At 37.6% G+C, this 14,868-nt stretch overlaps 1 protein-coding gene and 1 long non-coding RNA gene across 24 annotated transcripts in view; one reads left to right on the top strand and one right to left on the bottom strand.

The window, feature by feature from the left end:
- LOC149502331 (uncharacterized) overlaps window positions 1-8,287 on the top strand; it is a 134,286-nt gene extending 125,999 nt beyond the window's left edge. The window contains exons 2-3 of the long non-coding RNA XR_016323562.1: window positions 7,675-7,912; window positions 8,083-8,287. This is a non-coding gene — a long non-coding RNA (uncharacterized LOC149502331). The remainder of the gene's footprint in view (window positions 1-7,674; window positions 7,913-8,082) is intronic.
- Window positions 1-14,868, bottom strand: part of CAP (Cbl-associated protein) — a 155,387-nt gene that overhangs the window by 29,337 nt on the left and 111,182 nt on the right. For all 23 annotated transcript variants that reach the window (XM_089729773.1, XM_089729774.1, XM_089729790.1 and 20 more), the window contains 6 exons: window positions 6,654-6,844; window positions 5,351-5,516; window positions 2,314-2,409; window positions 2,081-2,232; window positions 886-952; window positions 755-790 (listed from right to left, as the gene is read on the bottom strand). In XM_089729773.1, the coding sequence (XP_089585899.1) occupies window positions 755-790; window positions 886-952; window positions 2,081-2,232; window positions 2,314-2,409; window positions 5,351-5,516; window positions 6,654-6,844 (708 nt within the window). The remainder of the gene's footprint in view (window positions 1-754; window positions 791-885; window positions 953-2,080; window positions 2,233-2,313; window positions 2,410-5,350; window positions 5,517-6,653; window positions 6,845-14,868) is intronic.

Here is a 14,868-nt window from a genome sequence, read left to right as displayed (position 1 = left end):
TAGGTGGACGAGCTCACAGCCCACCTGGTGTGAAGTGGTTACTGGAGCCCATAGACATCTACGACGTAAATGCGCCACCCACTTGAGATATAAGTTCTAAGGTCTCAAGTATAGTTACAACCTTCAAACCGAAACGCATTACTGCTTCACGGCAGAAATAGGCAAGGCGGTGGTACCTACCCGTGCGGACTTACAAGAGGTCCTACCACCAGTAATTACGCAAATTATAATTTGTATTCTTTCACCGTGGAAGTCAATCGTAAACATTTGCTGAGTACGTATTTCATTAGAAAAATTGGTACCCGCCTGGGATTCGAACACCGGTGCATCGCTCAACACGAATTCACCGATCGTCTTATCCTTTAGGCCACGACGACTTCAAAATACAGTATAATTGTTATTTTTTTTATCCCATAGTAATTCGAGATAATATGACTATGAGCTATTCACAAATAGGTACCTACTTTAATATATTTAAGAATAGTGACCGGTTTTCATTAAATATAATCATTATTATACGATACAATAATAATCATCGTTTTTGGCTATTTTAGTTATTGTTGTATGTCTTATTTGGAGAAGTCGTTGAAGATTTTGTTATGACGTCAGGACCGCACTGGTGTTTAACAATTTCCTGACAATTTCTGCCGCGAGGAAATCCTATATTCGATTTGAATAATGGGCCCATGCCTGTATAATTGAGATTTTAATTTAAATAGGCTAATTTTATGGATATGTAAAAAACGTTAATTACCTCGTCGACTTTTGTATCGTATTGTCACGTAATCGTCTGAAAAACAAATGAGTTTTACTTTAAGTTAACTGTAACGAATAGTTAATAATTTTTTACGGATATAAAATTTCAATAATATCAAAGGGGCTTACCATCGTATTTGTTTTTATGAATCGTGTCGTACATCTTTTTATACCAACGCGATGGATCTTTGACTTCCTGCAATCAAAATAAATGTTTCAAGTGAACATTCTAAAAACGATTGATAATTAGTGATAAACTTCATCAACTCGAGGTCTTATTATTTTTCGAAAGCAGGTCGCTTATCGCTCTATAATAACCGAAACATAAAATAAATGTATAAAATATATATACGTATTTTAAAAACTAAAAAAACAAGCTTAGTAACAACGAACTAACATTTAATCTCATCTTTTTTTTTTGTTCGGACTTTACTGGTCAGTATATTAAAGTGAAGTTTTAAAATTATTGTTTTGATGTCGAGTAGCTACCCCCATTTCTGGATATCAGAAATTCCAGAAGCACAGCTAAGTCCCTGTCTGCTACTATCGAGCTTCGTTTGAAGAAAGACATGTCGTAACAGTTTGGAAACACCGTGGCACGTAGTTCCTTGAATTACCTATTTATTACGCATATTTATATGTAGAATAGGGATCGCAGCGCATAAAATAAAACTTCCACTGTTCCAAAATCTTCTACTATAATAATAATTAACACTTATAATACGTCTTCCTCAATTTTTTTTTATTTTTTTTATTGCCCTTGTAGGCAGACGAGCATACGGCCCACATGGTGAGTGGTTACCGTCGCCAATGGACTTCAGTAATGCCAGGGGCAGAGCCAAGCCGCTGCCTACCGTTTAATACTCTCCACAAGCCTCGTTTGAAGAAGGACATGTCATAGCGCTCGGGAAACACCGTGGAGGGGAGCTCATTCCATAGCCGGATGGTACGTGGCAAAAAAGACCTCTGGAAACGCACTGTGGATGACCGCAGTGGCTCCAGGTAGTATGGATGAACTCTACTCCGGTGGCGGGAGGTGCGATGGTAAAAACGAGATGCCGGTATCATCTCGAACAATTCCTCAGAGCACTCCCCATGGAACATACGGTACAAAATGCAGAGGGAACCGAAGTCCCTCCGCAGACCCAGAGGTTCCAAACGATTTCAACCGTCTTCGCCATCTTCCAATTCTTCGTCATTCTCTCTGTCATTCTCTTCTCCCTTTCTTTCCGTTTTCTCTCACTCACATCTTAACGCTCCGTTCCACACTCTTTTCATACGTTCCGTTCTTACCAATCCTACATATAGTACATAGTTTACATACAGATCTAAGTGTAATCGGCATGCCGTCTTTTGTTATAGGTCCAACACCGTCGACTTTCCGTTGAGTATCAGACATTTTACGAACGCCGATACGTTCGTAATCTCTTCTTTCTGCTTCGCTCTCGCTCGCGTACTCTCTTCTTAAGGCATGGACTGAAAATATACGAATAGCAATTATAATTAGGGTTAAATTATTTCAAATCAATAAAAACAAAAGTATTTTGTTAAGCATACCTGGGTCACCGCTTGGTGGCGAAGGTCTATCACGAGGTAATCGGGCACTGTCTCTTTCTGATTGAAGTGTGGCAGGACCCCGTGGCAACTGTCCTTCTGAAAGTGAAAGCATATAGTAAAATAATTGATGCCATTACTAATGATGAGAGCTTAGTCTTCTCCAGGATCATACTGTTTTTTTTAACAATTTTTTACCGGGTTACACTCAGTCAGATCTATCGACACATTTACATACATATTTAGTAAATCACTTAGCAGTTACCGAAGTGTTTCATTAAATGGTAGTCATAATTAGTGATTGCCTATCATTTAAATAGTATTCATGTATTACGATTTTTAATTTTTTTTCCTACCTATTCCGCTGCCTATTCTAGATTCGCCGAGCTTGTAGGTGAGCTCACGGGGCTCAAACCTGACGACGTTGCTAACACGAACCCTAGCAAGAGCCGTGCTTCGCAGAAACTACCACCGGATCGGAAACGCGACCCACTGAGAAGATCCGGCGAGAAACTCAGTGGGCTGTGTCTGTGGGTTAATTTACTCATCGAGCCCGATAACCGGATTTTGAAAATACTTTAAAAGCTCGATAGTGCAATTAATTAGAATACTTATAAAGGCTCGACTATATCTAGAAAATTCACGATATCTCATATCAAGGTATTGTAGCTAAGCATTTCGTATTATCATTTAAGTTTACGTATTTAAAATTACAAACGAAAACCAATGGTTTTAATCCACCGTATACATTTATACCGTACTGCATAAAGAAGCGCTAAAATTTGGAAATATACACCGCAGCGGATTATGGACTTGCACTGCCCGATGTGAATGAAATGCGGACAAACTTTTATTACGGAGCGACGCGACGTCTATTTAACAGGAAAATTGTCAACTCCACTCGTAGAATATTAAAGTTTAATAATGACGCAAGCTGACCCTTGTCAACCTTCGTTACTGCGGCACATCTTTTTCACATTATCACCTATTCTATCGGAAAGGTAAGGCGCTATTTCTGCGAATCAAGAGTTCGCCGTCTTATTTATTTCGCTTCATTTGCGTGAAAGATGGCTATTGTTCAGTTCCCTGTAGCGGTTTAATTTGAAATTTTGGGTTATTCAATTACCTATTTATGTCAGACTGGTAGTAGATTGATATTGGCTTCAGTATTATGAGAGTTGAACGACGTAAAGAATTAATTAAATTAAGCATAAAGCATTAATTAAAGATTTTTTTTTGGAGTTGGGGGGCTTCCAGTATAGTTAGATCGAATCTTCACATTTTTTATAGAGATTTGGGAGTATGGGAGAAATTTAGCTGCATGGGGTCCACCTGAACCAGTGAAATTTTGAAAGTAACTATACTGAGACCTTAGAACTCATATCTCAAGGTGGGTGGCGCATTTATGTTGTAGATGTCTATGGGCTCCATAGAGCCCCATTTAGGGTCCTTAGAGGTCCACTTAATACCAGGTGGACTGTGGGCTCGTCCACCCAACTAAGTATTTAAAAAAAAAGGTGTCTATATTATTATAGGCAGCGGCTTGGCTCTGTCCCTGGCATTGCTGACGTCCATGAGCGACGGTAACCACTTACCATCAGGTGGGCCCTATGCTCGTCTGCCTAAAAGGGCAACAAAAAAAATTGTAAAAAGTCTGGGATCTTAATTTTTTTTATTTTTATTGCTTAGGTGGGTGGACGAGCTCACAGCCCACCTGGTGTTAAGTGGTTACTGGAGCCCATAGACATCTACAACGTAAATGCGCCACCCACCTTAAACGTTTCGTGGATTAATACGATTGTCACTAGTCATGAACCTGATTGCATTTTAAAGTCAAAATAACGTGAACACCAAACAATATAGTTTCAAGTATAAACTGTACGTTTTAAAGTTGGCAGTTTCATTAATTTTCAAATAACACACAGGGACACAGGTTCGTTTGACACGTTCAGGCGTTTGAGAATTAAATGAATAATAAATTAAATAATTACATTTTACCGTTGTAACCGAGTTAAATCACGTTAATAATTATAACAAACAAACCCATTTTAATTATAGTTTTTAGTTTATTCAGGTAGATAGCTCTCGATCTGATTTAATGTCCCGCGGTCTATCTGGAACCTTCTCTTAGAAAATAAAGGGTTTATTGAAATTGGTTGCGAAAACATGCCTAGCATGGCAGTTCACAGACGATTCCCATTATGATCGAATCGAACTAATATGAAAAATATCGCGTAAGTAAGTAAAACCCTATAAAACAGTGTGCTTAGTACGACTTTTTGGTGCTTTTAGACACTACAAGCACCGCCGAACCCGTCGCTTGCGACGAAGGGCTCGACGAGCGAATTAACGCATAGACACAGCCCACTGAATTTCTCGCCGGATCTTCTCAGTGGGTCGCGTTTCCGATCCGGCGGTAGATTCTGCGAAGCACTGCTCTTGCTAGGGTCAGTGTTAGCAACTCTCCGGCTTGAGCCCCGTGAGCTTCACCTACACATGCTAGGGTAAGCTGAAATAGCCTCTCAAGGCTATCAGCATACGTAGGAAAAAAAACTAGTTTTTTAACTTCTCGTTTGTATAAAAGTTAACTCAAATTTGTATAGAGTTGGAACAGCACCCTTATCGGCAAACGAAGGGAATCTGATGTGTTATTAAGTACTATTAATTACTCTTATGCTCTAAGCCCGCAAAGGAGCCTAACAATTTCTATTATAAAATTATTTATTTGCTGAACGTTAGGACAGCTGTTAATCTTAATTGAGACTACGGCCTTGACTCGAAGTCGGCGACAACATTCATGTTGTCTATGTTGATATCTATGAGGTCTTTTTTATCACCAGAAGAGCCTTGAGCTCGAATCTAGGTCAATCAAACAAACCCTCGGCTTGCCCTATATCTGATAGTCTCTAATTACTTTTACGCCACCCTTGCGGCTAGATTAGTCGTCGGACTACCATCGATCGCTTCTTCTGTCCCAGCATCATATCATGATCAGAGCGAACAACGTACCTCCAGTTAAAATAAAACAAAAGGACATTACCTCGCGCTTTTTGCAAGAGCGTGACAGTGGGGTTCTGCACTCGTGGTAGACGGCTAGTAGATGATGAGCCGCTTAGCGTGTTCAGCCCGGTGGCGGGGGCGCTCTGCGAGGTACGCAGTCGACCCTCGCTCTCGGAGCCACTGGTGCAACCGTTTTGTTCCGTGTTCTGTAATATCATGGATGTACTCAACACACACGCGCAGAAGTCGTCATCTTTATTATCATTTCCTTTTATCAGGATTCGTCATTATATATCTTCCTCTTCCATTCATCTATATTTTTAATCGTACTCACATTAAAAATCTATATCAAAGTGTTGTTTTGCAAATATACCTTGATGAGGAGTTTCAAATCATCATTGCTGTACCAACGATTCGGAATACAGTTTAAATATGGAGAAGGATCAATCAGCAAGAAAATCAAGGCTTTCCTATTTCCAATATCGCATCACACTACTCAGACTACATTCATGTTATCTTCTGATCAAGCCCTCCCCCAAGCCTCGCCACCAAGACCGGTCCTGCTATGTTATCAAAATAGACAATTTTTTTCGAGCTGAATCTCCTATGAAGTCCCTCATATGAGGCTCCTATGTGGCCAGAGGAGGCGCGAAATATGTGGACTGGTCCGCAGATGTTGGGAACCGACCGCGGGCCCAAGATCATTATAGAAATAATTTATCCTTACTTTTTTAATTTTCCCTTGGGATTATTTCCATGCACTTGTGAATTCATCACAATTTAGTAGCCGAAATGCATTTACTTCCTACTCCTAATTTTACAATCGCATCACAGTAGCGCATAACAAATATGTCGTGGTATTCAAATAATCGAAGCCCATACCAAACCGTACGTCGGTATGTGCATGGTATGTGAGTATGGTAGACTACGAGAAATCAGTTCCAAATAAAATCTCACGATAAATTAATAAGTTCATTACGTATGCATCACGCATGTATCCTCAATCGTTATTTCCATGGAGCTATGTCCTTCTTCAAACGATTTTAATGGTCCACAACTGATATTAGAGTTTGTCTCTGTTATTAATATTATATTCTTAAATAGATAGTCCTACAGCCCACTGAGTTTCTCGTCGGATCTTCTCAGTGGGTCGCGTTTCCACTCCGGTGGTAGATTCTGCGAAGCACTGCTCTTGCTAGGGTCAGTGTTAGCAACACTCCGATTTGAGCCTCGTGAGCTCACCTATACACGTTAGGGTGAAGCTGAAATAGCCTCAAAAGGCTATCGGCACAGGTAAAAAAAAAATCCTACACATTTAAAATAAAATAAGTAATTAAACTTACTGCGAATTTCCGGCGACTCGGTGGTGTTTCCTCAAAATGTACTGGTCTGAATGTCTTCCGTGTGGGTTGCGGAGATGGTTCCGCGCTACCCGGCGTCCAAACCGGCGGGGGCGGCGGAGGCGGCGGTCCGCCGGGACTGCGCGGGGTGCTCGGAGCCGGCGGGGGCGTTGGCGCTCCCGGCCTCCACACGGCTGTGAAACACATACTTTACTGAAATTCACTATTTCAATGACATACTAACTACTGGTATTCCGGATTACTGTGAGGTCATTTTAATTGGTAACATTTGACAATTCATCAAAATTCAACAACGTAACCTTCTAACGGCGGGCATAAAATAATATATTTTTTCGTTTTGTTAGAACTGCTCACTGTAAGTAGTGTTTGAATTTCGTAAGAAAAGAATCCTTCCTTGTATTGGGCTAAATAGCGAATGTATTTTTTTACTGATTATATGTGTGGCCGAGCTTCCAGCCCACCTGGTGTTAAGTCGTTATTGGAACCCATAGGCAACTACAACGTAAATGTCCTACCCATCTTAAGATATAACTTCTAAGGTCTCTGCCTGTATAGTTACAACGGCTGCCCCACCCTTCAAACCGAAACGCATTACTGCTTCACTGCAGAAATAGGCGGGGTGGTGGTACCTTCCCGTGCGGATTCACAAGAGGTCCTACCACCAGTAAACGTGCAACTGCGCAATAATTTATTACGTAATTTAAAAGTTGATAGTTAAAACATTTTCATAACACGACAACAAATATTGTGAGAAATAATCAATCGTCCAAGATTTACAACAACAACTTATTAAACTACACTTCTGTAATTATTTCCTGATATAATCAGTAATTGCTACATAATTAACATTATTTTATGAATTTCAAACAATTTTTATTATTTTACTTAAACTAAACTAGCGCCTTCATGATGCATTTATATAATTTACTAGCTGAGTTTCGCGATGTTACCCGCGGTTATTGTCGTACCACGGGTGAAGCCGCGGGACGAAGCTAGTCTAAAGAAGTAGCCTAAGTTACTTCTTATATCATCAGCTACCTATCAGTGAAAGTCTCGTCAAAATCGGTCCAGCCGTTCCAGAGATTAGCCGGAACAAACAGACAGACAGACAGACAAAAATTGTAAAAAATATTATTTTGGTGTATGTACCGTATATATATTCATATGCATGTAGTAAAAAGCGGTTATTTCAATATTGCAAACTGGCACTTCAATTTTATTTATATGTATAGATTAGGAAGGTTTGAAGGGTGGGGCAGCCGTTGTGACTATACTGAGACCTTAGAACTATATCTCAAGGTGTGTGGCGCATTTACGTTGTAGATGTCTATGGGCTGCAGTAACCACTTAACATCAGGTGGGCTGTGAGCTCGTCCACACAGCTAAGCAATAAAAAAATAAAAAAAAGAAGAAGCCACATTTTTACTGAATACTTTTCCAATAACTGGATAATTCAAAATTAAATAATAATAATAATGAAAAACGTTAAAATGGTGAACATAACTTAAAGTATGTGACTATGTTACGCTACGCGTTACTAGTGTGTTCCTACGGGTGAACTATCGTTATATAAATTGTCATAATACCCTACAAAATATAATACATATTTTTTTATGGCTTAGATGGACGGACGAGCTCATAGCCCGCCTGGTGTTAAGTGGTTACTAGAGCCCATAAATATCTACGACGTAAATTTAGGATTTAATTATTACTTATGACTTAAATACTATTGGTAATTACTGGTGGTAGCGCGTATCCTCAGCCCGCACGGGGGCATGTGCATGTACCGCCATAAATATGTTTTTCGATTTGACAAACGGGACAGCCGTTTTAGTAAGCGATTGAGACTAGACCTCATATTTTAATTCACACAACCAAGCTGTGATGTTAATGAGCTTCAGTAAATTCCCATGTACATCTACAACGTAAATGCTGCCACCCACCTTGAGATATAAGTTCTAAGGTCTCAAGTATAGTTACAGCGGCTGCCCCACCCTTCAAACCGAAACGTATTACTACTTCACGGCAGAAATAAGCAGGGTGGTGGTACCCACCCGCGCGGACTCACAAGAGTGTCCTACCACCAGTAAGAGACTAACATGCCTGATATTTCATTTAATTTCAGATTTTACACTTTAAAATACAGTTTACCATCACTAGGCTAATCTCAGCTGGTATGCATTACCAGCTACGACCGGACCAATTTCTGTTTACTTGATCGTTTTCCGTGAACTGGGTTAGTGGCGCACCCTGGCGACGTAATCGCTTCGCCTATTAGGATTGCGATGTGATCACGCGCCAATGCGAATCTTCGCATATTTGCATTACCGCGACAATCGATTTGTTTGTATACTTAACATGAGCGGTTAACGTAATTGAATTAGCTGAAGTGATTTCACTGATTTCATTTGCAGGGATTGTCGCAATTTTCGATTAAGTAGGTTTGAATGCTGGAACTATGAGTTTAATCAAGTTTAATGGTTTAATTAATCCTCATTAATATTTTAATTCATTCTCGGAATACACGCGACAGTAGATAGCAAATAAATAAACATTCATTTTATAAATATTAGATGTATTCTGGAAGATAATAGAGGTTATTTTTTATTGTTTAGATGGGTTGACGAGTTCACGGCCTACCTGATTTTAAGTGGTTACCGAAGCCCATAGACATCTACACCGTAAATCGCCACCCACCTTGAGACATGAGTTGCAAGGTCTCACTTTTAATAGTACATCGGCTGTCCCACCCTTCAAACTGAAACGCATTACTGCTTCACGGTAGAAATAGGCAGGGTGGTAGTACCTATCCCTGCGGATTCACAAGACGTATTACCGCCAGTAATACGCAAATTATAATTTTGCGGGTTTGATTTTTATTACACGAAGTTATTTTCCTTCACCGTGGAAGTCAATCGTGAACATTTTTTGAGTACGTAATTCATTGGAAAAATTGGTACCTGCCGGCGGGATTCGAACACCGATTCATCGCTACATACGAATGCACCAGACGTCTTATCCTTTAGGCCACGACGGTCTCAAACGATAACAATATTCAATTTAATTAAAATAGGTTTTAATAGACTTCGGTTTCTGAACATTGACCAGAAACAATAACGGAAGAACAAATATATATAAAACGTAGGCATGTCCTCGGATCCAGATGCAATAAATTTTCTACTCAATTCATTGACACTTATTTCATTTTCCCTGCCAAAATGAAGCCATAGCTACCCCCCTATAAACAGCGTCTACGCTAAAAGTCGACGATATATTTCTACGTGACAAAGGCCAACTGTCAAACACTCAATTCTGTGATATGAAAACAAAAAGTAATATATAATAAATCAACAGCCGTTACTTTTCTACGATTTATAATTTGGAACACAAAGTAAAAATTATCACCATACCGACTAATTTTCTAATTGAACGTAAACACTCTTCGAAACTTTTCGAAAGAACATCACGGTTACCTTAATTAATTTAACAATGGGATTCAAAATTACACCGCTTTGCGACTATAATACAAGTGCCGAATTCCAGATCACATGCCAATGCGGATGGTAGATTACGTCGTATCGAGATAATTGGTTATTTATCTAAAAAGCCCTCGGAGCGCGTGTGCCGACATCAAAGTGGGGAAGCGAACGCAAATAAATTAAAAGTGAGCTAAAAGCGAATTCAATTAAGGTCCAACTGAGAAAAAATGTACTGTACGCGCGGGAGTGTTGAGTCCTGTCCATTGTGTGGGTCGGATTAAAACTGAGCGGGATTGAGAGAATAAAATTTCATTATTGGAATTCTTTTCGTTAAATAACTCAGTATCATTACAATTAAGTTTTGAATTATGAAAACTTACAATTTAATAATCGCTTTAGTTAGACGTATCTTAGTTTTAGATTATATACACAGAGATGTGATATTTGTTGTTATATCGTAAATCAAATCAAATCAAAAAGTGTCATATGAATTCTATTGAATGTAAATTATTTTTCTATTTAATCACGAGATTGGTATTTGAGGAGTTTGAACAGCTAGACGATCACTATGCGTGGTACTGTAAATATGTCCAAATTATGAGGTTTTATTATGCATTGCACTATGCGCACAGTTAATTAATTAATTATTAATTATATTTAAAGGTAACGAAAAATTTTGACCAAAGAATATATCAGGTTACAGCTACAGTGTGTAATTGTGAAAAAAAAACCGATTACGGATTCAAATCACAAACTCTCCGGGCGTACACTAACTTAACGCCTTCCAATTCTAATTTAATTATGAAACACCCACAACATTCCGAATTTCGGGCAGTATCTCCCATAAACACTCGCTTTCCAATGAGAGCGCTTTCGTTTCCTAACTTTTGGATAATTACGAAGAACGTATTTAATTTTCATTCGCACTCTAATTGTTGTATTTGCTTTAACCATTGCTACTCCTACAAGCAAATAATGAAACTATCGTGTTTTGTAATTTTTGACCAAGTCTATATATTAATACGTGAAGCAAAAACTTTGTATCCCTTTTTACGAAAATCGCGCGGACCGAGGAGCATGAAATTTTCCACACTTATAGAGAATACAGAGAAGAAGTGCACAATGCAATTTTTTTTTTTAAATAATTCGTAAAATATACATTAAATCAATAAAGAAAACATTACACACACTACATACCATGTATTTGACGCACACAAGCATGCATACTATTTATTGTCAAACTTTTGTAATTGACGTCTGTTGTCAAATTGAGAATAGGATATGGTTTTTCTTTGTTAATATTTTTTATAGTGTAGTGTTGGCGAAATTTATGATTATAGAAGTATAAAATACAATCATAATAGTGTACAAACTTACAATTCCAATTAATTATAGTCGAATTTCGACTACTGTGGGACCTATAGTTCAAATAAAAGGCTCTCAATTCAGGATGCATTTTTTTGTGTATGTACCTAGCTGTACATATATCTAGGTACTGAAAATAAATGGATAAATCATCAGTAATGTTCATGTAAAGCAAATTGTCAAGTAACAATCACGAGTTCCTAGAGCTTTTTAGGATGAAACAAAAAAATATTACGAATTCATAATGAACATTTTGTATAATCAAAGGTTAACGCAATGTCTGAAAAATATTGGGAGTCCAATTTATTTTCAAACAAACTTCCAGTTTGTCTCGTTACCAAAACTTTGTTAATGAGTCGTATTTGTTTTTGTATTAACAACAGGATGCTGTTATGAATAAATCATGTAAATAATCGCGATGTTGTAATATTGAGGTAGCATTTTCAAATTGCATTAAGTGGTCACTGGATCCATGGACAACGCAAGGTAAATACTGTCCTTCAATCAGTAATTATACGGGTTATATTATTTTATGTTTTTTTTTTACTTGTATTATTCGATGTTATTCGATCGTCGTTGAAGTCACTCGTAAACATTTTCTAATTACGTATTCCATTAGAAAAATTGGCACCTACCTGTGAGATTTGAACGTCGGCATATTCGCTTCTCTTGATACAAGTAAATCAGATGTCTTATTGTTTAGGCCAACGCTACTTCAATGAAGAACGAAACGCATAGCGTAATTATGTAATAACTTTAAACGAGCAATTCTTGTATATAAATATATATAATATGTATAATCTGAATCTCAGAAACGGCTCCAACGATTTTCATAAAATTTAGTATATAGGGGATTTTGGGGGCGATAAATTGATCTAGCTAGGATTTATGTTCAGAAAAGGTTGTTTTATTCGTGTTTTTTTTTATTGAAAGAAAATAATAAAAAGGTGGCGTTTGGGTAGCCCAATATTGGCACTTAAACGAATTTAAATATAATTTGTAACAAATACAATTTATAAAAAAAAGTCGCGACCAAAGCTCGGTCATCCAGGTACTAATGGTTAATGAAGCACTACTAGCAAAACACATAACAACATAGCGTGTCGCTCAGGTTAGGGGTTTAAGTGATGTCTCTTACAATCCTAATGTACATCGATTTCTGAGAATTTATTTTTCTTAAAATACTAACACAGACCGAATACGAGTTGTTATTGGTTATGTTTAAGACCGAATCGAAATGGATTTCTAAAAATTAGACATAGAAAGAATGTTAAAAAATTACGAAAATATTTCTAAGATATTTGTTTTACGAATCATCAACGACATTCACTCGAAGATGCTCACTGCAGCCTTGTACTGATAATACAAATATTTACGAATAGCTGAAGAAAAATCCTACAGCTCTTCAACATATCGTAAAATCAAATATCTAAATTATATTTAATGCTCATAATATTATCATGGCATTGTTTTTTTTTTTTGTATGCAAGAGTAATTGTTTTTAAGCGAGTACGATCAACATCATAATAACATTACCCGATTTTAACGATATACGGTATTAAAACTCTCCCTCCGGTCGGATACCAACATGTTTTTCGGCACCCAATTTTAGAGGCTCTCATTTTCCGACATGATATTCATACGATCGCAATCTAGTTATCGAGCGGACTCGCCATCATATTAAAATTCAATATCATCTGCTTTCGGTAGCCGAATGAAATATTTCAGATTGTAAAACTGTTTCTCATTGGAGAAATACGGAATACGGGTTTGTAGTGGCTTCATTCCTGATCTCAATTTTTATAAAGGAGTTCTCTTTCTTTATCTCTTTCAATTTCAAGATTCGAAACATATTTTTTTAATGGTATTCGGTGCGTTTGTTTCTTAGTGATTCGTTTTAGTTGATACTATATAACAATACGCTGTCAAACTACTAACGTATATATAATAAAGATACAATGCTCGTAATATAAGGGAATCATTGATTATTGGATTTATTTCTAGTTTTTACAACACATAGCGTATTCGAAATAGAGGACTAACACAAAAACTATTGATTTGGTTTTTAAGAGGCAATGAACCTTTAATTAAAAGCGTTCAATGGAGTTATAGGTGCCAAACTGACTTGTTCTTATATATTTTACAGTTTTTCGCCACTTTTAAAACGGAAGGTAAAATTAATTAACTCGGCATTAAATTGCTGTCCGGATAGACCAGTATCTAATCATGCTTTGATTTAGAGTCTGCAATTATAATATAATATAATTTAATACAAATAATATATAAGTGTCAAATTGTTATGAACAAGAAATAATGTCCAAAACTAAAAATGATTAAAGATTTTACAAAGATTAAAGGAAAAAGTGATCAAATATAAACGGTTCTACAGAAGAATGATGTCATCATTTGCCAAACGCCTCAGCGAGGGATTCTTAGAGATATTAAATTATTGTCTTAGAAATGCTAATAGGGTCATTAGCCAAAAGAAGGGAATCTGGCAAAAACTCGGCTACTTGACTAATGCTCAATGTAACCGCACGTCAACTTTGAATAGAAACATCTCGTTTTTGAGTTCCATTTTTTGAGGCATGGAGAACACCAACAACGTAACGATTCTTTCTTAATTAGCTAGTATTGTTGCCAGAATAAATCAAATCAAAAAATCTCACCAGTTCTTTTTAATTTATACCCTGAAGTACTTACGTTAAATATATATTTTTAGCAGACCGCAAAAAATTTTAATTTTATTTTTATTGCCCTTGTAGGCAGACGAGCATACGACGCACCTGATGGTGAGTGATTACCGTCGCCCATGGATTTCAGCAATGCCAGGGGCAGAGCCAAGCCGCTGCCTGCCGCAAAACCTAGATAAGCCGGTACAGTTCGGCCAATAGTAGTAAAAATAATACTGTAGTAAAAAATTAAGTAGATGCAAAAAGAATGTTGTGCAAATTACACATCTATCGCAAATAAATTGTCACTCACATACATTTGTGGTCGTCATGGCCTAAAGGATAAGACGTCCGGTACATTCGTGTTGAAGCGATGCACCGGTGTTCGAATCCCAGACGGGTACCAATTTTTCTAATGAAATACGTTCTCAACAAATGTTCACGATTGATTTCTACAGTGAAGGAATATGATCGTGTAATAAAAATCAAACCCGCAAAATTATAATTTGCGTAATTACTAGTGGTAAGACCTCTTGTGAGTCCGCGCGGGTAGGTACCGCCACCCTGCCTATTTCTGCCGTGAAGCAGTAATGCGTTTCGGTTTGTAGGGTAGGGCAGCCGTTGTAACTATACTTGAAACCTTAGAACTCTCATATCTCAAGGTGGGTGGCGCATTTACGT

The sequence above is a fragment of the Bombyx mandarina genome, chromosome 09, assembly GCF_030267445.1.
Source record: "Bombyx mandarina strain Sakado chromosome 09, ASM3026744v2".
Classification (NCBI taxonomy): Eukaryota; Metazoa; Arthropoda; class Insecta; order Lepidoptera; family Bombycidae; genus Bombyx; species Bombyx mandarina.
The sequence above is the reverse complement of the archived record's forward strand: the minus strand, read 5'-3'. Positions and strand labels throughout refer to the sequence as shown.